General features: G+C 48.3%; 1 protein-coding gene across 6 annotated transcripts in view; it reads left to right on the forward strand.

Moving 5' to 3' along the window:
* LOC116973674 (sine oculis binding protein homolog) overlaps positions 1-26,355 on the forward strand; it is a 259,428-nt gene that overhangs the window by 73,223 nt on the left and 159,850 nt on the right. For 5 of the 6 annotated variants that reach the window (XM_033021956.1, XM_033021954.1, XM_033021955.1 and 2 more), the window contains exon 2: positions 9,431-9,569. In XM_033021956.1, the coding sequence (XP_032877847.1) occupies positions 9,431-9,569 (139 nt within the window). Of the gene's footprint in view, positions 1-2,006; positions 2,013-9,430; positions 9,570-26,355 lie in introns of those variants that run through there. The other variant, XM_033021960.1, reaches the window with a different exon arrangement.

The raw sequence follows: 26,355 nt of genomic DNA on the forward strand, positions 1-26,355 counted from the left end.
TCTCTGGTTGTGGTAGGATGATTCAGTTGTCTGATAATACCTGGGAAGAAACTGTCCCTGAATCTGGAGGTGTGCGTTTTCAAACTTCTGTACTTTTTAGGAGAGGGGAGAAGAGGGAGTGACCAGGGTGCGACGCATCCTTGATTATGCTGCTGGCCTTGCCGAGACAGTGTGAGGTATAAATGGAGTCAATGGAAGGGAGGTCGGTTTGTGTGATAGTCTGGGCTATGCCCACAGTTTGCTGCAATTTCTTGCGGTCTTGGATGGCGCTGTTCCCAAACCAAGCTGTGGCGCATCCCGATAAAATGCTTTCTACGGCCGCATGTGTAACATTTGTGTGAGTTGTTGGGGGACATGCCGAACATCCTAAGCCTTCTAAGGAAGTAGAGGCGTTGGTGTGCTTTGATAGTTCCTTGCGTTCCTTGCAAGCTTCCGTAGTTCCTTGCGTCTCCCTGACAGAAAAAAATGAATAGGAATAGGATTGACCAGGCACAGTGAGATTCTTTGCTGGCATACACAACGTATACAAATAGCGGCTGCCTACGGCGCTGACAAAGTTACAAAGCACGGTAGCTCCCCCTTGTGTCCTCCCCCCACCCCAAAAGTTCCCCCATGCCGGGTCCTCAATTGTTCCTCCCCTCCCCCCCCCCCCCCCTCCTTCACGGCAGTCCTCCACGCTCTCTTCGACCTTCGACCATGGGTTGACCCACGAAGCGTTGCCGCCACCGCCGCAAGACTTCACCACTAGCTAGGCCCCATCGATCGTCGCAAGACCTCACTGCTGCCACCGACTAAATGAAGGATTATAACAGCAAAATTACATCTCGATGCAGCACAATTATTGAGCTGGAAGTCACACTGTGGTCGGATAAAACAATCCGACGAGCACTGATGTGACTCGGTTATAAAATAGACTTTTCCTTTATTTTAATAAATCTGTTCCACTTCCATTGGGATTGCAGAATTTTTTCATATGGCCTGGTCACAGTTATCAAACCATGCGATTTTAGTTCCATATATATATTATGGTCCTTTGTAAATTTAATTGAAGATACGGAATCTTTTACCCAGAGTAGGGGAATCAAGAACCAGTGGAAATAGGTTTCAAGTGAGAGAGGAAAGATTTAACAGGCACCTGAAAGTGCAACCTTTTATACCAAGGGTGGTGAGTATATGATGGAAGGATAAGAACAACATTTAAAAGACATTTGGACAGGTACCTGTACATGGATAGGACAGGTTTAGAGGGATTTGGGCCAAAGGCAGGCAGGTGGGATTAGTGTAGATGGGACATGTTGGTCGGCGTGGGCATTTTTGGCTGAAGGGCCTGTTTCCATGTTGTATGACTGATCTTTTTCATACAATATTTTCCCAGATAATAAAACAGTAAACCCTCATTATTGCGAACCTCTTTATAATGGATTTCAGTTATAGCAGATAGGCGACACGGTCGAGTTGCTGCCTTACGGCACCAGAGACCCGGGTTCGATCCTGACTATGGGTGCGGAGTTTGTACGTTCTCCCTGTGACAGTGTAGGTTTCCCCGGGTGCTTCAGTTTCCTCCCACACTCCAAAGATGTACAGGTTTGTGGGACGAAACCCTTCTTCAGACTGATGTAGGGTGGGGGGGGCGGGAAGAAGAAAGGAAGAGGAGGAGCCAGAGGGCTGAGGGAGAGCTGAGAAGGGGAGGAGACAATGAGGGCTACCGGAAATTGGAGAATTCAAAGTTCATACCGCTGGGGTGCAGACTGCTCAAGCGGAATATGAGGTGCTGCTCCTCCAATTTCCAGTGGTGCTCACTTTGGCCATGGAGGAGGCCCAGGACAGAAAGGTCGGATTCGGAATGGGAGGGGGAGTTGAAGTGCTGAGCCACCGGGAGGTCAGATTGGTTATTACGGACCGAGCGGAGGTGTTCGGCGAAACGATCGCCAAGCCTGCACTTGGTCTCACCGATGTAAATCAGCTGACATCTAGAGCAGCAGATGCAATAGATGAGATTGGAGGAGATGCAGGTGAACCTCTGTCGCACCTGGAACGACTGCTTGGGTCCTTGAATGGAGTCGAAGGGGGAGGTAAAGCGACAAGTGTATCATTTCTTGCGGCTGCAAGGGAAAGTGCCCGGGGAGGGGGTGGTACGGGTGGAAAGGGAAGAATTGACCAGGGAGGTACGGAGGGAGCGGTCTTTGCGGACAGCAGACAGGGGAGGAGATGGGAAGATGTCGTGAGTGGTGGGGTCACGTTGGAGGTGGCGAAACTGACGGAGGATTACTTGTTGTATGTGATGGCTGGTGGGGTGAAAGGTGAGGACTAGGGGAACTCTGCCCTTATTAATGGGGGGATGGGGAGAGAGAGCAGTGTTGCGGGATATTGAAGAAACCCTGGTGAGAGCCACATCTATAGTAGGGGAGGGGAACCCCCGTTTACCTGAAGAATGGGGACATTTCCGATGCCCTGGTGTGGAACACCTCATCCTGGGAGCAGATGCGGCGTAGACAGAGGAATTGGGAGTAGGGGATGGAGTCCTTACAGGAAGCAGGGTGGGAAGAAGTGTAGTCCAGATAGCCATGGGAGTCAGTAGGTTTATAGTGGATGTCGGGCAGAAGTCTATCACCTGCGATGGAGATAGTGAGGTCAAGGAATGGTAGGGAAGTGTCGGAAATGGTCCAGGTGTATTTGAGTGCCGGATGGAAGTTAGTGGTGAAGTGGATGAAGTCAGTGAGTTGTGTGTGGGTGCAGGAGGTGGCACCAATGCAGTCGTCGATGTAGCGGAGGTAGAGGTCGGGGATGGGGCCCTGGTACTTCTCTAAAACAATATTCTAAATGCGGTCTCACCAACGTCTTGTACAACTGCAACAGCACCTCCAAACTTTTATACACAATACTCTGACTGATGATGGCCAATGTGCCAAACGCCTTTTTGACCACCTTACCTGTGACTCGACCTTCAAGGAACCATGCATCTGCACTCCTAGATCTCTCTGCTCTACAACGCTCCCCAGAGGCCTACCATTCCCTGTGTAGGTCCTGCCCTTGTTAGACGTCTTCACTGGCTGAAAAAGCATCCACTTTTGTATCATCAGCAAACATGATAATCCTGCTCTGTATGTTCTCATCCAAATCATTGATGTCGATGACAAACAGTAACGGGCCCTTGACGCACACCACTAGTCACAGGCCTCCAGTCCGAGAAGCAACCTTCCACCATCACCCTCTGCTTCCTTCCAATTTACACTAGTCTCACCTGCCTGCGTTTGATCCATATCCCTCTAAACCTGTCCTATCCATGTACCTGTTTGATTGTGTTTTAAACATCGCCTTAGTCCCTGCTACAGCTACCTCCTCTAGCAGCTCGTTCCATACACCCACCACCCTTTGTGTGAAAAAGTTACGCCTCAAATTCCTATTAAATCTTTTCCCCTTCACCTTAAATCTATGTCCTCTGATTCTCCATTCCTCTACTCTGGGCAAGAGACTCTGTGCATCTGCCCGATCCATTCCTCTCATGATTTTATTTGTGTATAACATCATCAGAGAGCATTGGTAAGGTTGAGCCTATGGTGAGAGGGACAAAATATAAAGGAGGTGTGCGGGTGAAGTAGGTGCCTGGACTGCACTGCCAGGGTTGGTGGTGGTGGAGGTAGACCCGATAGTCACGTTTCACGAGGCTTCATGAAGAATGGAAGGATATGGATCACATGCAGGAAGATGAGTTTAACTTGACACCATGTGCAGCATGGACAATATGGGCCGAAGGGCCTTTTACTCTGCTGCGTTGTTCTTATGTAGTAACAAGGAACTGCAGTTACTGGTTGACCAAAGAAAGACAGAGTGCTGGAGTAACTCAACAGGTCAGGCAGCATCTCTGGAGAACGTCAACAGGTGATGTTTCAGGTCGGGACCCTTTCTCTGAATTGTTCGATGGTCATTTTAACACGCTGAGAAGGTACCAGTACACGGCTTCCTATTACAACGGTCCATTCGATACAAATGATTCTGAGTACAGATAAAACCATGTATGGATTATTTGTGCAGCATCCCACAAATTTAACAAGTTTTGTAAATTTAACATATCGGTAGTCAGGATTTCACCCAAAGAGTTGTGGATCTGTGGAATTCTCTGCCTCCTCTGAGGGGAGTGGAGGCCAATTCTCTGGATGCTTTCAACAGAGAGTTAGATAGAGCTCTTAAAGATAGTGGACTCAAGGGATATGGGGAGAAGGCAGGAACGGGGTACTGATTGTGGATGATCAGCCACGATCACAGCCACTCGAAGAGCCGAATGGCCTACTCCTACACCTATTGTCTATTGTCTATTCCAGACATCCTATGCTCACAATCTGATGAGTAGAGTCATGGAGTGATACAGTGTGGAAACTTGCCCATCAGCACAACTTGCCCACACTGACCAACATGCCCCATCTACATCAGTCCCACCTGCCTGCGTTTGGCCCATATCCATCCAAACCTGTCCTATCCATGTACCTGTCCAAATGCTTCTTAAATATTGTGATAGTGCCTGCCTCAACTACCTCCTCCAGCAGCTCGTTCCATACACCCACCACCCTTTGTGTAAAAAAACATACCCCACAGGCTCCTATTAAATCTTTCCCCCCTCACCTTAACCTATGTCCTCTGGTCCTCGATTGCCCTGCTCTGGGCAAGAGACTCTGTGCATCTACCTGATCTATTCCTCTCATGATTTTGTACACCTCAACAAGATCCCCCTCCCTCATCCTCCTGCGCTCCAAGGAATAAGTATCAGCTGTTTAACTGAGTACATAATTGGTATTTGGAGCACAGTTCACATCCATTCCATGCACTGATCACACTCCGTGAAGCACTTCCTGATTCCAGCAGGGATGGTTGTTTCTTTGCCGTTGAGGCGATGGATAAAAGGAAGCTGTTCCTCCATGTGAAATGCTGATTATTCTTTACTGATGACAGCATCAGCGCACAGGACCAAATTTGAGGAAGGACATTCTTGCTATTGAGGGAGCCCAAAGTTATTAAAAAATACAGGGTCTTAACCTGGTCATAAAGCCCCGTTGTCCTGTCGATGGCACCTAGTTACAGTTGCAGGGGTCGGCTTTATAAGTACAGCCTCTTCCTCCTCGTTTTCAGCTGTTAAAAAAAAAATGCAATCTTTATCATAACTGCTTTGCAAACTGAGATATGTCCACCATGTGAATACATGCATTTAGGTCGGGCATCATGGCGCAGCAGTCAAGCTGCTGTTCACAGTGCCAGAGACCCAGGTTTTCTCCGGCTGCTCCGGTTTCCTCCCACATTCCAAAGACTTCCAGATTTGTAGATTAATTGTGCCTCTGTAAATTGCCCCTCATGTGTGGGGAGTGGATGGGAAAGTGGAATAACATGGGACTAGTGTGAAAGGATGATCGATGATCGGCGTGGACTCGGTGGGCCGAAGGGCCTGTTTCCATGCTGTGTCTTTCAATAAATTCAACCAATTTTAAATTTCTAAATAATAAACGATAGACAATAGACAATAGGTGCAGGGGTAGGCCATTCGGCCCTTCGAGCCAGCATCGCCATTCAATGTGATAATGGCTGATCATCCCTAATCAGTTCCTGCCTTCTCCCCATAATCCCCCGACTCCGCTATCTTTAAGAGCCTTATCTAGCTCTCTCTTGAAAGCATCCAGAGAAACTGCCTCCACCGCCCTCTGAGGCAGATAATTCCACAGACTCATAAATCTTTGTGAAAAAGTGTTTCCTCATCTCTGTTCTAAATGGCTTACCCCTTATTCTTAAACTGTGCTCCCGATTCTGGAATCACCCAACATCGGGAACATGTTTCCTGCCTCTAGCGTGTCCAAACCCTTAATAATTTTATATGTTTCAATAAGATATCCTCTCATCCTTCTAAACTCCAGAGTATACAAGCCCAGCCGCTCCATTCTCTCAGCATATGACAGTCCCGCCATCCCTGGAATTAACCTTATAAACCTACCCTCAATAGCAAGAATGTCCTTCCTCAAATTAGGGGACCAAAACTGCACGCAATACTCCAGGTGTGGTCTCACTAGGGTCTTATACAATTGCAGAAGAACCTCTTTTGAGATACTCAATTACTTTCAGATACTTTCGAGTATATCTTTTGAGATACTCAACTCCTCTTGTTATGAAGGCCAACATGCCATTCACTATCTTCACTGCCTGCTGTACCTGCATGCTTACTTTCATTGACTGATGAACAAGAACCCCCAGATCCCATTGTACTTCCCCTTTTCCCAACTTGACACCATTTAGATAATGATCTGCCTTCCTGTTTTTGCTACCAAAGTGGATAACCTCACATTTATCCACATTAATCTGCATCTGCCATGCATCTGCCTACTCCCCCAACCTGTCCAAGTCACCCTGCAATAAATGTGGCTTTTGTGGAAAGGAATACCATAGTTTCATTTGTATTGGTGGGGCCACATTTCGACTTGTGCACAGTTTAGGGCAACGTGTTGATTGGCTGGAAAGGGTGCCGAGAAGATTTACGAGGATGTTGTCAGGTTTCGAAGATCTCAGCTATAGGGAGAGGTTGAGCAGGCTGGGACTCTATTCATTGGAGCGCAGGAGGATGAGGGGTGATCTTATAGAGGTGTACAAAATCATGAGAGGAATAGATTGGGTAAATAGATCGGGTCTCTTGCCCAGAGTTGGGGATTCGAGAACCAGAGGACATAGGTTTAAGGTGAGGGGAGAAAGATTTAAAAGGAACTTGAGGAGTAACTTTTTCACACAAAAGGTGGTGGGTGTATGGAACGAGATGCCGGAGGAGGTAGTTGAGGCTGGTGCTATGGCAATGTTTAGGAAACATTTAGACAGGTACATGGATAGGACAGGTTTAGAGGGATGTGGGCCAAACGCAGGCAGGTGGGACTAGTTAGATGGGGCATGTTGGTCGGTGTGGCAAGTTGGGCTGAAGGGCCTGTTTCCATGCTGTATGACTGACTCCATGAGCTGCCTAGCTTAAGGCATAACAACTGGAATTAAAAGATCCCATTTATCAAATGAAGATCATTCAATTAGACAATCAGAAGCGGCATGATGGCGCAGCGGTAGAGTTGCTGCCGCACAGTGCCAGAGACCCGTGCTTGATCCTGACTACGGGTGCTGTCTGTACGGAGTTTGTATGTTCTTCCCGTGACTTGCGTGGGTTTTCTCCGAGATCTTTGGTTTCCTCCCACACTCCAAAGACGTACAGGTTTGTAAGTTAATTGGCTTGGTGTAAGTGTAAATTGTCCCTGGCGTGTGTGGGATTGTGTGAATGAGCAGGGATTGCTGGTCGGTGCAGACTCGGTGGGCCGAAGGGCCTGTTTCCGTGCAATATCTCTAAAGTAAAGTCAATGAAGTTGTTTCATAAAGAATAATAAATTAAACTCTAATTTATACGAGAACCGATTGGTGCTTGGAAAGATGCCCACTTGACTGGTTCTCTGGAATCTTTCAAGAGAGAGCTGGATCGGGCTCTTAAAGATAGGGGATATGGGGAGAAGGCAGGAACGGGGTACTGATTGGGGATGATCAGCCATGATCACATTGAATGGCAGCGCTGGCTCAAAGGGCCGAATGGCCTACTCCTGCACCTATTGTCTATTGTCTATTGACTGGTTATGCCTCTGCTGGGTCTGATCTGATGACCTTACTGTAAGGGCCCTCACACTGCAGTGGACTAAGTGTGCACAAAAGCGTGCATGAATAATGTCTCAGACTGTGTGATGTTCAACCGTACTAAACTTCATAAAAAGGACACAAATTGCTAGACCAGGGGTGGGGAACCTGCGGCCTTCTAGGCCATTAAGTGCGGCCTTTTGAATGAATCCAAATTTTGTAGAACAAGTCCTTTTATATTTAATAATGTCTTTGTTTGTCTTTTATTATTTTTATCTTATAATGAACGTATTTAAAATACCAAAGAGTAAAAGAAGATTCAACAAAATAATCCTGTATCTAATTGATGTTTCTTGGATGCGGCCTTATTAGATTACAGCTAACTTAATGTGACCTTCCAACATGAAAAGGTTCCCCACCCCTGTGCTAGACAGTGGGAGAAATGAATGGGCAGGGGAGAGAGGCGGGAAAGATAGAGGGAGCACAAGGGTGGAGAGAGATTTTTACCTAAAACCCAATACCATAAACATTCTCCAACTTTAAGTAGCGCCAATCTAGGGAACACCCATTTATGTTCATAAGGTCACAGAAGCAGAATTAGGCCATTCGTCCCCGTTTAGTCTACTCCGCCATTCAATCTTTCCCTCAACACCATTCTCCTGACTTCTCCCCATAACCCCTGACACCCGCACTAATCAAGAATCCGTTAATTTCCGCCTTAAAAATATCCATTGACTTGGCCTCCACAGCCGTCAGTGGCAAATAATTCTGCAGATTCACCACCCTCTGGCTAAAGAAATTCCTCCTCATCTCTTTTCTAAGGGCGAGTCCTTTTATTCTGAGGCGATGACCTCTGGTCCTAGACTCTCCCACCAGTGGAAACATCCCCCCGTTATCCCTTCCCCCACTCTCTTCCACCTCTATCATTCCTCCGGCTTCACAATTTACTCCTCTTATGTAACAGCCTTTTGTTGTCTTTTCATCTCAGCACTTTGTGTCATTATTTTAGTAAACCTGCATCTGCAGTTCCTTGTGTGCCTATTAAATGTATGGTATACCGGAACACCAGGTCCAGTCGGGGGGAGTTCTCCTCCCCCCCCCCTCCGCCACGGGTACCATGTAATCCCGTGCTACCTGCTCCATGGTCGGATAGTCGGCGACTAAACCGTCTCCCCTACCTGGTTTGCCAGGTGAGGAGGGGGGTGTGGGCCCCCAGCAGGACCAAAAACAAGACCTGTCAAAGGGCGGATGAGCTCCTGGCGAGCCAACGGCCATCCACACTTCAGTAGAAGGTGCGATCACTGTCGTACATAGCATTGTAAGGCACTGTGCCCGTTGATGTTTTCAACGATGGTGATGATGATGATGATGATGATGATGATGATGCTGATGATACCGGTACACCATTGATTTTCTGGCACTCTTGGTTCCAGAGTCATGCCAAATTATCCATTTTGTCAGACCGACAGAGGTCATGTAATAGTGATACAACAACACACCTCTGACCCATTAATAATTATACCCCTCCCGTGTCTGTTAGCATCATTGACTGCCAGAAACTTAAAGAATTAACAATGAACAAAGAAGTAAACGATAGACTCTTTGAAGATGGAGGCACGTGTCCCGAAAGGGCGTGCGTCACTCACGTTCATCGCTCTCGTGATGTTGGAGGTGCCGGACCATCAGTTGTCGTAAAATCGAGGGTGGGCCTGTACAAGTTTGTCAGAGGGAGATGATATGAATGCATGCAGCAAGCTGAATGTTTCTTGTTTGCCTCCACCAACATTTCATTCCTTTTTGTCAGAATTTTGCAGAAAACACCATGAATGAACTCCTTGGCTGGTATGGCTATGATAAAGTGGAATTAAAAGAAGGGGAAGACATTGAGATTAAGAACTACCCACTGGATCTTGAGGGTCGCCAACACGTTTCCGTGTTGAAAGGTAACAAAAGCCTCTGTCTTGCAATGTGCGTTCTGTGTGTTTGCTTCCATCGACCAATTTCCCTCCTGGGATAAAGAAAGTACTATCGTATCGTACCGCAGATGTTGATGGACAGTAATGAGAATCTGTCATGTTGGCGCAGCGGTAGAGTTGCTGCCTCACATCGCCAGAGACCCCGGTTCCATCCCGACTGCGGGTGCTGTCAGAACGGAGTTTGTACCTTCTCCCCATGACCGCGTGGGTTTTCTCTGAGATCTTCATTTTCCTCCCACACTCCAAAGACGTACAGGTTTGTAGGCTTACTTGGTTACTTGGCCAGGTTACTTGCCTTGGTATAAAGTCAAAGTCAAAGTAGCCTTTATTGTCATACAGACCTTTCGGTCTGAACGAAATTTTGTTGCCTTGCAGTCATACATGTAATAAAAATGACAAAAAACACACAATAAACACAAATTTAACATCCACCACAGTGAGTTCACCAGGCACCTCCTCACTGTGATGGAAGGCAAAAATCTTAAAGTCCTTGTCTCTTCCCTCCTTGTTCTCCCTCTGCTCTGAGGCGACCTGTGAGCTCCCGACGCTGTCGTCCACCGGGCCCGTGGCCGATCCTCCGAGGTCCGAAGTGTAAATTTCCCCCAGTGCGTGCTCAAGTTCACATTTATTGCCACATGCACCAATTAAGATACAGTGGAATTTGATTTACCGTGCAGCCACACAATCAAACAGAGCACAATACACAATAGAATGAAACATGAACATCCACCACAGTGGAATCAACATTCTTCACTATGGTGGAAGGCAATAACGATCGGTCAATCTGAAGAAGGGTTTCAGCCCGAAACGTTGCCTATTTCCTTCGCTCCATAGATGCTGCCTCACCCGCTGAGTTTCTCCAGCATCTACCTGAATCTGGAGGTGTGCGTTTTCACATTTCTACTCCTTTTGCCTGATGGGAGAGGGGAGAAGAAGGAGTGGTCAGGGTGTGACCCGTCCTTGATTGTGCTGCTGGCCTTGCAGAGGCAGCGTGAGGTGTAGATGGAGTCAGTGAAAGGGAGGTTGGATTGCGTGATGGTCTGGGCTACGTCCACAATTCTCTGTCATTCCAGATGATGACCAGATGATGTGTATTGTTGTGTTTGGTTTGATTTATTGAAGCATTTTTGGGTTTTCCAGGTTCAGCAGAATCCCCAGTGTGTGCTCGTGTGGAGAGAATCGCGGTCAGGTTGAGCAACCTGCTGTTCGGTTTATCACCAAGCTTCTGTTCTTGATCAGCTGTTCCTCCCGTTGCCTTGTCGACGCACAGCGTATAAAGAATCAAATACAAAATGTTGCGTCTAGCCCCGTGTAGATGATGCCAGACTCGGGCAACGATTGAATGCCAAATTTTGTCAATATTACTTTATTTGTCACATGCAACTAACTGCACAGTGAAAAATACTTTGCATATATTACACACGCGGGTGTCGCCAATGGTGGTGCCATTTTTCAAAGTCCAAACTTTTCCTGAACTCTTTTACTGACAGCTCGATGTATTGACCGACGTCCCTCTCCTCGCCCGGCCATCTTTGTGTCCCGGGGGGGGGGGCGCCTCCTGCAGCCGACCGTGAAGGCGCTGGAAGTATTACCTCGGTTCACCCTCCCTCCTCACGAATTGACAGCTTGGGCTTTGGATGTCCGCGAATCTGACTCAGAGTTTTGTTTAGTCTAGTTCAGAGATACAGCCCGGAAAACGACCCTTCGGCCCGCCGAGTCCACGCTGACCAGCGATCCCCGCACACTAACACTATCCTCCACACACTAGTGACAAGTTACAATTTTACCGAGGCCAATTAACCTACAAACTTGCACTTACTTGGAGTGTGAGACGAATCCAGAGCACCCGGGGAAAGCCCACGCGGTCACAGGGAGAACGTACAAACTCCGTACAGACAGCACCCATAGTCTGGATCGATCCCGCTGGCGTTGTATGGCAGCAACTCTACCGCTGCGCCACTGTGCCGCCCGGTCTTGAGTATGTGGCCTCATTGCCAGCACATCTGAGTAGTAAAGACACCCGACTAAGGAATAAATATACCATACCATGATTAAATGTTGTTTCAGTTTAGTTTTAGTTAAGAGATACAGAATGGAAACGTGTCCTTTGGTCCACCGAGTCCATGCCAACTCTAATTCTATCTTATCCCACTTACTTATCCATTTCCAACACACTTGGGACAATGTGTAAGAATGAACTGCAGATGCTGTTTTAAATCTAAGGTAGACACAAAATGTTGGAGTAACTCAGCGGGTGAGGCAGCATCTCTGGAGAGAAAGAATGGGCGACGTTTCGGGTCGAGTCTGAAGAACGGTCTCAACCTGAAATGTCGCCCATTCCTTCTCTCCAGAGATGCTGCCTCACCCGCTGAGTTACTCCAGCATTTTGAGTCTACACTTGGGACAATTTTCCAGAGGTTAATTAACCTGCAAACCCAACGTCTCTGGGATGTGGGGGGGAACCTGTGCACCTGGATGACATCCACGCCGTCAAAGGGAGAACGTGCAAACTCTGCACACCTCTTGACTAAGGACAGCACCCGAGGTGCAGATCGAAGTCCATAGTCTTTGAGTGGGTTGTCTTGGATGAGTTCTTTAACCTGGCCCTGGTCTCAGCATTGTAGCGCACCAGTTCCAGAGACAAACTCCAATGTCCACAACAGGTAGAGGTGGATCGGACAGTACCCCAGCTTATGGAAGAAGCCTGGTGATGGAAGGAAAGAAGCTGTTCCTGTGCCCTTGTTCCTTGTGCAGGTGGTCTAGGATGAGTTCAATGAACAAGCCCATGCGAGGACTACTTTTTAACTCGCTCTGGCCAGCCAATAACAGGGGGTGGGGAAAGGGTTCTTTTCCCATTTGCATCTTTTACCATTTCCTGCCATTTGCAGGAGTGCTTTGTACACAAAAGCCGTTTAAAGGGGAAACCCATGACTCCACTAACCCTGGTACAATCCAAACACAGTTTGTGTGGGCAGGTTGCCTCAGCACATCCAGGTACATGGATAGGAAAGGTTTAGAGGGCTATGGGCCAAATACAGGCAAATGAAACAAGTGTAGATGGGCCATGTTGGTCGGCGTGGGCAATTTGGGCTTTATGTCTCTGTGGGTTTTTTCATAATAATAATAATATTTTATTGTCATTGCACATAGGTGCAACGAGATTTGGTATGCAGCTCCCATCCGATGTCATAACTTAAACAACTAATAACATTTAGATACCCCGAGAAACATGGTTCATAAAAAAGAACAGTAAAACAGTCTACGATTCTATAAATATGATGTGGACACTCATTGAAACAATGGCATTGCATCCACTTTTAGTTTTAGTGTTTGTGATACAAATTCCCAGGGGAACAATTACACTTGAGAATAACCATTGAATGTGGCTGTCAGTAATAGGGTTTTGCTAAACTTTGGATTAAAGAAGCTGTCAGATCGTGTTCATAAGTTCTAGTAGCAGAAGTAGGTCATTCGGCCCACCAAGTCTACTCTGGCATTCAGTCATGGCTGATCTATCTTTCCCTCACAACTCCATTCTCCTGTCTTCTCCCCAGAACCCCTGCCACCCGTACTAATCAAGAATCTGTCAATCTCCGCCTTAAAAATATCCACTGACTTGGCCTCCGCAGCCGTCTGTGGCAATGAATTCCACAGATTCACCACCCTCTGACTAAAGAAATTCCTCCTCATCTCCTTTTTATCAGTACGTACTTTTATTCTGAGGCTATGACCTCTAGTCCTGGACTCTCCCACCAGTGGAAACATCTTCTCCATATCCACTCTATCCAGGCCTTTCACGATTCGGTAAGTTAGGTGATAATTCCCATGTATCAAAAAATAGCCCTGTCTAGATCGAGTAGATGCACAGAGTCTCTTGTCCAGAGTAGGGGGATCGAAAACCAGTAGACATAGGTTTAAGGTGAGAGGAAAAAGATTTAACAGGAACCTGATGTGCAACTTTTTCACACAAAGGATGGTGGATGTATGGAACGAGTTTCCGGAGGAGGTAGTTGAGGCAGGGACTACCGCAACGTTTAAGAAACATTTAGACAGGTACAAGGATAGTGTGTGAGAAAGAACTGCAGACACTGGATAATATCGAAGGTAGTATGCTGGAGTAACTCAGTGGGTGAGGCAGCATCTATGGAGAGAAGGAATGGCTGACGTTTCGGGTCGAGACCCTTCTTCAGAGGTACATGGATAGGGCAGGTTTAGAGGGATATGGGTCAAATGCAGGCAGGACTAGTGTAGATGAGACATGTTGGTCGGTGTGGACAAGTTTGGCCGAATGCCGTGTTTCCACATTCTATGGCTCTATACCCATTGAATGTGGCTGTCAGTAAAAGAGTTTAGCGAAACCTTGGAATAAAGAGGCTGTCAGATATCAGTTATATATCAAAAATATCTGTTTAAGAAGGAACTGCAGATGCTGGAAAATTGAAGGTAGACAAAAGTGCTGGAGAAACTCAGCGGGTGCAGCAGCATCTATGGAGCGAAGGAAATAGGCAACGTTTCGGGACGAAACGTTGCCTATTTCCTTCGCTCCATAGATGCTGCTGCACCCGCTGAGTTTCTCCAGCACTTTTGTCTATCAAAAATATCTCTTGTGTCAGACATGCAATAGTTGTGTATTTCATATTGGGGACACAAAAAGCTGGAGTAAATCAGCAGGTTAGGCTGCATCTCTGGTTGAAAAGGAATATGTGACGTTTCGGGACGAGACCCTTCTTCAGACTGAGAGTCAGGGGAAAGGGTAACGAGAGATATAGACGGTGATATAGAGAGTGATGGAGATATATCTGTGCAGTGGGCAGGTGCTATAGACCTGCACGGGAAGGTAGACGCTCCCGCCCCCACGAGTCTCGGGCAGATGGGGCTCGTCAGCCTGGGAAGGCGGTCCATCCAGGAGAGGGAAAATTCTGATTTAAAACCTCCACTGCCTTGTGGCCATATCCAGTCATGGAAAAGGCTCCAGGAGTAAACCTCAAGAAAATCCGGAGTCGGAGCCCCTAAGGCAGTTCGTCGTTGTCTACAACCTCGCTCTGGCAGCTCCTGCGACGGCGCTGGTGCCAAACTGTAACGGCCCTGCTGTTCCTTTGGATCGATCAGCGACGTGGAGAGGGGGGACGTGCTGCATGGGCAACAGCCTGTCCTCCATATGACATCGCCCAGGCTTGCATCCAACCAGGATGCATCACCCATGGTCAGTCATGACCGAGCGGGGCCTACTATAGAGAGATATAGAACAAATGAATGAAAGATATGTAAAAAGGTAATGATGATAAAAGAAAATGGCGATTGTTAGCAGTGGCCTAGATGAAAACGAGTTACAGACAATGAAACTTAACAGGATGACTTTGGAGCTAGTATGACTTGGGTAGGGTAGGGAAGGAGAGAGAGGGGAGATGCAAGGGTTACTTTAAGTTACAGAAATGATAATGGGGTCCTTAGTTTAAAAAAGCCGAATGACAAGTTACATTTTTTTGCAAAATGACAGCTGTGCCTTATTGAGGCAATGTCAGTGTGATTGATTCAGGACAAACACTCGCCCTCTCTCTTGTCTATCTTGAATGTCAGGTCGTTGCTGGCTTTCGTGAACAATTTCCATTTGAGCTGCAGCGGTTGTCATTTAGACGTTCCTTGTGAATGGTTCCATCGCAGCAGGAGCTCAGCATGAGTCAGAGTCAGCTCCGAATGAGATGCAAACTCCTGTTTGAGTTCTGCGGGGGTTCTTTTAGTTTAGTTTATAGAGACAGTGCGGAAACAGCCCACCGAGTCCGCACCCACGAGCGATCCCCACACACTTAACACAATCCTACACCCTCTAGGGACCTTTATACCAAGCCAATTAACCTACAAACCCGTACATCTTTGGAGTGTGGGAGGAAACCGAACATCTCGGACACACAGGTCACAGGGAGAACGTACAAACTCCGGCGGGGCCAAACACCCGTAGTCAGGATCACACCCGGGTCCCTGGTGTGGTAAGGCAGCAGCTCTACCATTACACCCCCCTGCTGCCCTGTTAATGGGGAAAATTGCAGGTTAAATTTGATGTTTAAGAAGGAACTGCAGATGCTGGAAAATCGAAGGTAGATAAAAGTGCTGGAGAAACTCAGTGGGTGCAGCAGCATCTATGGAGCGAATGAAATAGGCAACGTTTCGGGCCAAAACCCTTCTTCAGACTGATGTAGGGTGGGAAGAAGAAAGGAAGAGGAGGAGCCAGAGGGCTGAGGGAGAGCTGAGAAGGAGAGGAGACAATAAGGGCTACCGGAAATTGTAGAAGTCAATGTTCATGCCGCTGGGGTATAAACTGGCCAAGCGGAATATGAGGTGCTGCTCCTCCAATTTCCGGTGGTGCTCACTCTAGCCATGGAGGATGGCTGTTTCAAAGCACTGACTTCTCCCGTACACGATAGAATCAGACTTTGGAATGTATAAATGGCTCCAACTTTTGATTGGAGCACATCGGTAGAGCTGCTGCCAGCTACCAGGGTTCGATGCTGACTACGGGCACTGTCTGTATGGAGTATGTATGGGTTTAATGGTTCAATATTTTTTTATTGTCACGTGTATCAAGATACAGTGAAATATAATTGTTTGCATAGAGATCAGTGTAATTATTGCCCTACGTAAAGACAATCCCTGAGTAAGTAAGTACCCATGCATGGAAAGAGCCCCCTGAGTCCATTTGCAATAGTCACCAGATTTTGGCACCTTTTTACACTGTCCGAGCTGCAGCTGGCCGTAAAGGCCCGTGGCCTTGTGAGAATCCGTGCAAACTCCGTACAGGCAGCACCCATTGTCACCCGGGTCTCTGGCGCTGTGCGGCAGTAACTCTACCGCTGTGCCACCGTGCCGTCCTCTGCACTGTACTGCCGTGCCATTGTAATCTTTTTTTTTTAAGTCGCTGAAACAATAACAGCAAAAGAGAATGTAGAATTTAGGACGTGCTGTAATAGAGTCATGGATTTCTGGATTCATACAGCAAGCAAACTGGTCATTCGGCTCAACTTGCCAATGCTGACCAAGGTGCCCCATCTAATCAAGTCCCATCAGACCATGTCCCTCAAAACCTAAGCTATCCCTGTACCTGTCCAAATGTCTTCAGGCAGCTCATTCGATATACTCACCACCTTCTGTGTAAAGATGCTGCCCCTCAGGTTCCTATTAAATCTTTCCCCTCTTACCTTAAACATGAACTTAAAAAGAAGGCTCAGGAAGTTTGGCATGTCCCCGACAACTCTCACCAACTTCTGCAGATGCAGAAAGCATTTTATCAGGATGCATCACAGCTTGGTTTGTTACAGCCCCATCCAGGATGGTGAGAAATTGCAGCAAATTGTGGATGCAGCCCAGACCATCACACAAACCAACCTCCCATTTATACCTCGGCAAGGCCAGCAGCATAATCAAGGATGAGTCGCACCCTGGCCACTCCCTCTTCTCCTCTCTCCCATCAGGCAAAAGGTAATGAAGTGTGAAAACTCAAACCTCCAGATTCAGGGACAGTTTCTTCCCAGGTATTATCAGGCAACTGAATCATCCTATCACAACCAGAGAGCGGTCCTGAACTACTATCTACCTCTTTGATGTGCCTCGGACTATCCTTGACCGCACTATGCTGGCTTTAGCTTTCACTAAACGTTATTCCCTTATCATGTATCTATACATTGTAAATGGATTGATTGTAATCATGTATTGTCTTTCTACTGACTGGTTAGCACGCAACAAAAGCTTTTCACTGTACCTCGGAACACGTGACAATAAACTGAACTGAACACATGTTCTCTGGTGTGTAAAAAAGAACTGCAGGTGCTGGATAATATCGAAGATAGACACAAAATGCTGGAGTAACTCAGCGGGTGAGGCAGCATCGATGGAGAGAAGGAATGGGCAACATTTTGGGTCGAGACCATTCTTCAGACTGATGTCGGGGGAAGGGGCGGGACAAAGATTGCTGCAAAATCTGCCTACCTCTCCTCCATATTCACCAACCCCTGGCTAAATCACAGAACCCTCTTCTCCACAGTGGGCAACCTCCTCAAGCCTCGAGCCAACACTCTCCCTACCTCTACTCCGTATCTCTGCAACTCATTCCTCCACTTTTTCGCTGATAAAATCAGCACCATCTATCAATCTTTATCCCCTGTACCCGACTCCCCAGCATCTACTCCACCACCTACCAAGGCCCCTCCTTTCAACATCTCCACTGACCTCCTTACCCCTCCTCCACACTGCTTCCTCTCCCAGTTTGACCTGGTCACTCCTACTGAAATCTCCAAACTCATCAGCTCTTCCAAACCCACTACCTGCTCCCTCGACCTTCTACCCACTCCCCTGCTGAAGTCCTGCCTCCCCGTTCTCTGCCCCTACCCCACTAATCTCTTCAACTCCTCATTGTCCCAGGAATTGTCCCCTCCGCTTTCAAAACTGCTGCTGTCACACCAATCTTAAAGAAACCTGGTCTTGATCCCTCCTCTCTCATTAACTACCGCCCAATCTCAAACCTCCCCTTTCTTTCAAAAACCCTGGAGCGTATCGTTGCGTCGCAACTTCATTCCCACCTCCTTGCGTATAACCTACTTGAACCCCTCCAATCTGGCTTTCGCCCCCTCCATAGCACAGAAACTGCTCTCCTCAAAGTCCTCAACGACCTCCTCACCTCTGCTGACACTGGTTCCCTCAACATCCTCATCCTCCTCGACCTGAGCGCAGCCTTCGATACAGTGAACCATAACATCCTGCTCACCAGACTCAAAGACCTCGGCATTGAAGGCTCTGCACTCAGCTGGCTCCGTTCCTACCTTTCCAACAGATCCCACTTCATCTCTCTCCACAACCACACCTCTGCTACAGCCACAGTCACTCAAGGCGTTCCCCAAGGCTCCGTACTCGGCCCCCTCCTCTTCATCATCTACATCCTCCCCCTTGGTCAGATACTCCGCCACTTCAACCTGGACTTCCACTGTTACGCCGATGACACCCAGATCTACCTCGGCACCAAATCCCCCCACAACCCCCCCCTCTCCCATATCAACTCCTGTTTGTCAGCTATAAAAACCTGGATGCAACATAACTTCCTCAAACTCAACAGCGATAAGACAGAATTCCTCCTCATAGGCTCCAAAGCCACACTCAGCAAAATCAATAACCCCACTCTCACCATCGACGGCACCACTGTCTCCCCATCTCCCCAGGCCCGCAACCTTGGCGTGATCTTTGATTCCACCCTCTCCCTTGAGCCTCACATCCGCCATGTCATTAAAACCTCCTTCTTTCATCTCCTCAACATCGCCAAACTCAGACCCTCTCTCACACCTCCCGCTGCTGAAAGACTCATCCATGCCTTCATCTCCTCCCGACTGGACTATTGCAACTCACTTCTCCTTGGCATCAGCTCCACCTACATCAACCGACTCCAACTGGTCCAGAACGCAGCCGCCCGACTCATCACCCACACCAAATCCTGGCATCACATCACTCCAGTCCTCAAACAACTTCACTGGCTTCCCATCTCCCACCGGATCACCTACAAAATCCTGGTCCTCACCTACAAAGCCCTCCACCATCTGGCCCCCCCATATCTCACTGACCTCCTCTCCCCCTACCAACCCTCACGGTCCCTCAGATCCACATCAGCCGGTCTCCTCTCCATCCACAAGTCCAACCTCCGCAGTTTTGGGGACAGAGCCTTCTCCAGGGCAGCTCCCAGGCTCTGGAACTCCCTCCCCCAACTGATCCGCAATTCCGTGTCCCTCACCATCTTCCAGTCCCGCCTCAAGACCCATCTCTTCACCTCTGCCTATCCTTAGCCCCACGTCCCCCTCCCTTTTCATCTGTGCATTAATTGCCTCATATTGTGTTTTGAATTGAATTCTGTCTTTACTTTGTGTACTAGTCATGTCTCTACTATTTATTTCATTCCGCTTACATGTTTTTCCTCTACCTGCTAAAATTTTGTACGGTGTCCTTGAGACTCTTGAAAGGCGCCCATAAATAAAATGTATTATTATTATTATTAAAGATAGAATGTAGGTGGAGACAGTAAGACTGGTGGGAGAACTGGGAAGGGGGGGGAGGAGAGGGAAAACAAGGGCTATCTGAAGTTAGAGAAGCCAATGTTCATACCGCTGGGGTGCAAACTACCCAAGCAAAATATGAAGTGCTGTTCCTCCAATTTGCGCTGGGCCTCACTCTGACAATGGAGGAGGCCCAGGACAGAAAGGTCAGATTGGGAATGGGAGGGGGAGTTGAAGTGCTGGGCAACCTGGAGATCAGGTAGGTATGTTCTCTGGTTCTTGGGGAAAAGGCAGTGCATTCACCCATATCTATTCCCCAAGACATTGTTAAGAGGTATAGCACGTAAACAGGCTCTTCGGCCAACTGAGCATGTTGACCATCGATCAGCCGTTCACAGTAGTTCTATGTTATCCTACATTCTCATCCACTACGTGCATAAGGGCAATTGTACAGAGGGCCAATTAACCTACAAACCCGCCCGTCTTTGGGGTGTGGGAGGAAACCAGAGAACCTGGAGGAACCCACACAGTCACCGGGCAGATGTGCAAACTCCACACAGACAGCGCCTGATGCCAGGCTGGAACCCAAGTCTGTGGTGCTGTGAGGCTGCAGCTCTACCAGCTGTGCCACTGCGCTGCCCCCTCATGCCAGAGTATGGATTAGTGGCAAATCTATCTGTGGGTGGCGAGCAATCTTTACATTTCAGGATGGTGAACATTTGTTGAAACCAAGAAAAGGTTGAACCCATCATAGAGGGTTTTGACCCGCCTCGTCACCTATATGGTCTGGTTTGGGAACAGCTCTTCCCAGGCCAGGAAGGCTCTGCAGAGAGTAGTGTGTTCGGCCGAACGCACCATGGGAACTACACTCGCCCCACTGCAGGACCTATACACCAGGAGGGGCAGATCCAGAGCCAGCAAGATCATGAAGGACCCCTACCACCCCAGCAACGGACTGTTCCAGCTGCTACGGTCAGGCAAACGCCTCTGTTCTCGCAGAGAGTGGTGAGTCTGTGGAATTCTCTGCCTCAGAGGGCGGTGGAGGCAGGTTCTCTGGATGCTTTCAAGAGAGAGCTAGATAGGGCTCTTAAAAATAGCGGAGTCAGGAGATATGGGGAGAAGGCAGGAACGGGGTACTGATTGTGGATGATCAGCCATGATCACATTGAATGGCGGTGCTGGCTTGAAGGGCCGAATGGCCTACTCCTGCACCTATTGTCTATTGTCTATTGTTGTCACGCTGCGAAAACAGAGAGGTTGAGACGGAGTTTCTTCCCACAGGCCATCAGGACTGTAAATTGATCTCACCAGGGACTAATTGACTATTGTGTTGTGCCTTTTAAGTTTTTCTAAAATGTAAATACTGGTTCTGTTCTGTTATGTTCTGTAGTTTTTGCACAATCCGCAGGCATTGCCACTTTCATTTCACTGCACATCTTGTATGTGTATGTGATAAATAAACTTGACTTGACTTGACTAGGACTTGAAGAAGGGTCTTGACACGAAACGTCACCCATTCCTTTTCTCCAGAGATGCTGCCTGACCCGCTGAGTTACTCAGCTTTGTGTCCATCATGGGTTTAAACCAGCATCTGTGGTTCCTTCCTACACAAAGTTTGAACCCAGGTACATGTCATGTTGCAAAGAAGCGACACGAGTGCAGAGAACAAAGACACACAGATTTTGTATAATATTTTTGGACGTGAAAGCAAAGTTCACCTTAAAGCCCCCATTATCAGCAAGGATTTAAAAGATCAGTGCTATTTATTTGTGCAGAGCAATCCAAGAGGAAAAAATCATTAACAGTGAATGCCAGGACCTAGCAAGGGTAGATTAGGGGAATTACATCCGTGATCATTAGTCCTGAGCATGCAATGTATCTGTGGCCAGCAGGTATGATCTTCTTCTGAAATTTGGTTTGGGTGAAGTTCCTTTGCAGTTTAGCACGAAGAATTTCCTGACCCGCTGGGTTCCTCCAGCAGTTTGTGCTCTGTGCAAGATTCCAGCACCTGCAGGTCCTCCAAGTGTCTCCAACAAGAATCTCCATTTGCGTAACTTCTACTTGATAATTGAAATAGTATGAGTTTAGTTTATTGTCACGTGTAGCGAGGTAGAGTGAAGAGCTTTTGTTGCGGGCTAACATTGTGTAACTGAAGAGACAGGCTATAGGGGGCGGCACGGTGGCGCAGCGGTCGAGTTGCTACCTTACAGCGCCAGAGACACGGGTTCGATACTGACTATGGGTGTTGTCTGTATGGAATCATGGCTGAACTATCTCTCCCTCCCTCCCAACACCATTCCCCTGCCTTCCTCCCATAACCCCTGACACTCGTACTAATCAAGAATCTATCTGTCTCTGCCTTAAAAATATCCATTGACTTGGCCTCCACAGCCGTCTGTGGCAACGAATGCTCTGGTTTCAACACATACTCCAAAGACGTACAGGTTTGTAGGTTAATTGGCTTTGGTAAAAATTGTAACTTACCCCTAGTAGTGCTAGTGTATGGGCGTGATTGCTGGTCGGCAGGGACTCGGTGGGCCGAAGGGCCTGTTGCTGCACTGTATCTCTAAAGTCTAAACTCTTTGCTGTGACTTCTTGCTGCAAGGCAGGTTTGATGTCTGAATTCGATAAAGTCCATGAAATCAGTGAACATATACTGTGAACATAAATTTCAGGATGCTCTCCAAATCTAAAAGTGGATGGTGGATTGAGTTGACTACGGGTATTTGTCTGTACGGAGTTTATATGTTCTCCCCGTCTTTTCTCCAAGCTCTCTCCCCCACTGACACCACACCCCTCCCCCCCACAACCCCCCTGCTCACACACCCTCCTCCCCCACAATCCCCCTCCCCCCCACATCGCCCCACACCCCCCTCCCCCCACAACTCCCCCCCACACAACCCCCCTGCCCCCACACCCCCCTCCCCACGCAATCCCCCCTCCTCCACAACCCGCCTCCCCCCCACAACCCCCCTCCCCCCCACACACCCCTCCTTCACCCACAAACCCCTACTCCACAACACTTCCTGCCCACCCCCCCTGCCCACAACCCCCCCCTGCCCACATAGACCCCTCACCCCCACAAACACCCCTCCTCTCTACACCCCCCGCCCACACACACACCCTCCCCCAAACCACCCCCTCCCCCGCCCACATCCTCCCCCACACCCCCCTCTGCCCCCACACCCCCCCCCTCCCCTCTCACATCCCTCCTCCAATGGGTCCCACTTAGTCTAGTATCCTTCTAAACCTTTCCTATCCATGTAATGCATTGATAACTACATTTCACCACATGTCAGAGGTAAACCATAAAAACCACGCATGCAATCTTGCTTTACATCAGCTCCCGGGGAAAACCCACGCGGTCACGGGAAGAACGTACAAACTCCGTACAGACAGCACCCATAGTCAGGATCAAACCTGGGTCTCAGGCGCTGTGAGGCAGCAACTCTACCGCTGCGCCACCGTGCCACACATTGTGCATTCTTGCTTCCCGGTGACAGCAACTGCTTCCTAGTCAAACGCCTCACTTTCAGTAAATATTTCAGCCGGCTGCTGTAACTGTCAGCCCTGGTTCACTAAGAGCGTACTCTCCACTGAGTAAATCGTCTGTGAATTCAAACTGCACTTAGAACCTGGAGCACACGACCTGCGCTGACACCTTAATGCAGTGTTGATGGGTGCCCAGAGCTTCAGCTTGTGGAGCTGTGCTCCAGGTTCATTATTGTCACGTGTATCAAGATACAGCGAAAAGCTTTGTTTGGTGTGCTGTTCAATCAAATCACATCGTGCCGTACATAAAAGCAATCAAACCAAACTGAGATACGCTGCCTGCAGATAGGCACAGAGTGCTGGAATAACTCAGTGGGTCAGGCAGCATCTGTGGAGAACATGGATAGGTGACGTTTCACAGAGTGCTGAAGTAACTCAGCGGGTCAGGCAGCATCTCTGGAGCAAAGGAATGGGTGACGTTTCAGGGCGAGACCCTTTTTCAGATTGAAAGTAGAGGGGGTGGGAACTGGAGGTAAGAAAAGGCCAGAACAAAGTGGGGCCGGCAACTGATGACCTCGGGAAGGGTGGAGCCCACAATGGCCCATTGTTGGCTGGGGACGGTGGGGATAACAAGAGGGAAACAAGGATGCGAACAGTGTAACTGGTGGGACGACTAGGGTTCTTCTTGTTCTTGGTTTCTTGGTCCTCCAAAATATTCCAAATGGAATTTAAACTGGAGGTGGTGAAGGGAGGGGGGGGGGGGGGGAGAGAGAGAGGGAATGCAGGGGTTACTTGAAATTGGAGAAATCAACGTTCATACCACTGGGGTGTAAGCTGCCCAAGCGAAATATGAGATGCTGTTCCTCCAATTTGTGTGTGGCCTCATTCTGACAGTGGAGGAGGCCCAGGTCAGTGTGGGAATGTGAAGCGGGGATTGCGTAGGCCAAGGCAGTGAGCGTAAGTAAAACTGAGCGTAACTGAGCGAAACGATCTGCCTGTCTGCGCTGTCTGCATACGTGTTGGAAGCTGGTTCTATTATTTAGGTTTATTATTGTCATGTGTAGCGAGGTACAGTGAAAAGCTTTGTTTTGCAAGCTGTCCAAGCAGCTTAGATAATACTCTACATTAGGGGTCAGCTGCCTTGCTCTGCATAGGGGCCGGGACGCCCGTCTGTGAGCGGACAGCGGGCCACATCTATCACGTGTACATATGTATCCCGCCCAGGATGGCAGGCATCAAATCACGTGTCCCCAGGTAGACAAAAATGCTGGAGAAACTCAGCGGGTGAGGCAGCCTCATGCAATCCTTGCATGTCTCCACCGCTGAGTTTCTCCAGCATTTTGTCTACCTTCGATTTTTCCAGCATCTGCAGTTCTTCCTTAAACGTGTTCACAGAAGGTGCGGGGCCGTGCCTGCGGCTTTGCGCAGGATGCGGTGCAGCCAGAGCTCGGCCACGCTCGGCGGGCCGGATGATTACGGGGAAAGAAATCCGCCTGCGGGCCGGATGATTTCGGGTTAAGGGCCGCATTCGGTTGCCGATCCCTGCTTTACATAAATACAGTGGCCAATTTAAGTACAATAGGTAGAGCAAGAGGGAAGATACAGAGCGCAGAATCTAGTTCTTGGCATTATAGCGTATCAGTTTAGAAAATCCGTTTAGAAACAGTTCCTTTAACGGACCAGGTCCGCACTGACCAGTGATCACCTACCCTAGTTCTTTCGTTCACACCAAGGACAATTTACAGAGGCCAATTAAACTATAAAATAACTCATGTTTTTGGAACGTAGGAGCAAACTGGAGCACCCAGAGAAAACCCACGCGGCCACAGGAAAAATGTGCAAACTCCGTACAGACAGCACCCATAGTCAATATCAAACCCGGGTCTCTGGCGCTGTAAAGCAGCAACTCTACCATTGCGCCACTGTGCAGCCCCCTAGACAGTAGTCGAAGCCCAATATCCACAATGGGGTAGAGGTGAATCGGACTGTACCTTAGCTTATGGAAGGACCGTTCAGAAGCCTGATTACAGAGGGGAAGAAGCTGTTCCTGAGTCGGGTGGCACGCACCTTCAAGCTTCTGTATCTCAGCACCTGTGACGTCGGTCCATTCCTGACCTCTGGTGTTGTCAGTTTGAAGTTTGCACGTTCTTCTTCTGAGCATTTGGTTTCCTCCGGGTGCTCTGGTTTCCTCCCACATCCCACCCAGGCGATTTAGTACAGGATAATTAGCCTGTGTAGATTGCCCATTCTGTATTGGCTTATTATTGCACTGCGCGAGATACAACGAGAAGCTAATGGAATGCTGGCCTTCATAACAAGAGGATTTCAGTATAGGAGTAGAGAGGTTCTTCTGCAGTTGTATAGGGCTCTGGGGAGACCACATCTGGAGTATTGTGTACAGTTTTGGTCTCCTAATTTGAGGAAGGACATCCTTGTGATTGAGGCAGTGCAGCGTAGGTTCACGAGATTGATCCCTGGGATGGCAGGACAGTCATATGAGGAAAGATTGAAAAGACTAGGCTTGAATTCACTGGAGTTTAGAAGGATGAGGGGCTATCTTATAGAAACATATAAAATTATAAATGGACGGGACAAGCTAGATGCAGGAAAAATGTTTCCAATGTTGGGCGAGTCCAGAACCAGGGGCCACAGTCTTAGAATAAAGGGGAGGCCATTTAAGACTGAGGTGAGAAAAACCTTTTTCTCCCAGAGAGTTGTGAATTTATAGAATTCCCTGCCACAGAGGGCAGTGGAGGCCAAATCACTGGATGGATTTAAGAGAGAGTTAGATAGAGCTCTAAGGGCTAGTGGAGTCAAGGGATATGGGGAGAAGGCAGGCACGGGTTATTGATAGGGGACGATCAGCCATGATCACAATGAATGGCGGTGCTGGCTCGAAGGGCCGAATGGCCTCCTTCTGCACCTATGTTTCTATATTTCTATGTTTTTATGACACCCAGGTCTCGTTGCATCTCCCCTTTTCCTAATCGGCAACAATGAGGTAGGTTGGAAGATCGGATTACATCCTATTTTGTGGGACGGCCCTTTACTAGTCTGATAACAATGGAGAATAAGCTGCTGCTTCGTCTGGTAGTCCGTTCTTGCAAGCATCGGGAGAAAGGAGAAGAGGGATAAAATGCCCTTGACTATGTTGAAGATCGACACAAAATGCTGGAGTAACTCAGCGGCTCAGGCGTGAAGGAATAGTTTAGTTTAGTTGAGAGATACGGCGCAGAAAC

The sequence above is a fragment of the Amblyraja radiata genome, chromosome 5 (assembly GCF_010909765.2).
Source record: "Amblyraja radiata isolate CabotCenter1 chromosome 5, sAmbRad1.1.pri, whole genome shotgun sequence".
Classification (NCBI taxonomy): Eukaryota; Metazoa; Chordata; class Chondrichthyes; order Rajiformes; family Rajidae; genus Amblyraja; species Amblyraja radiata.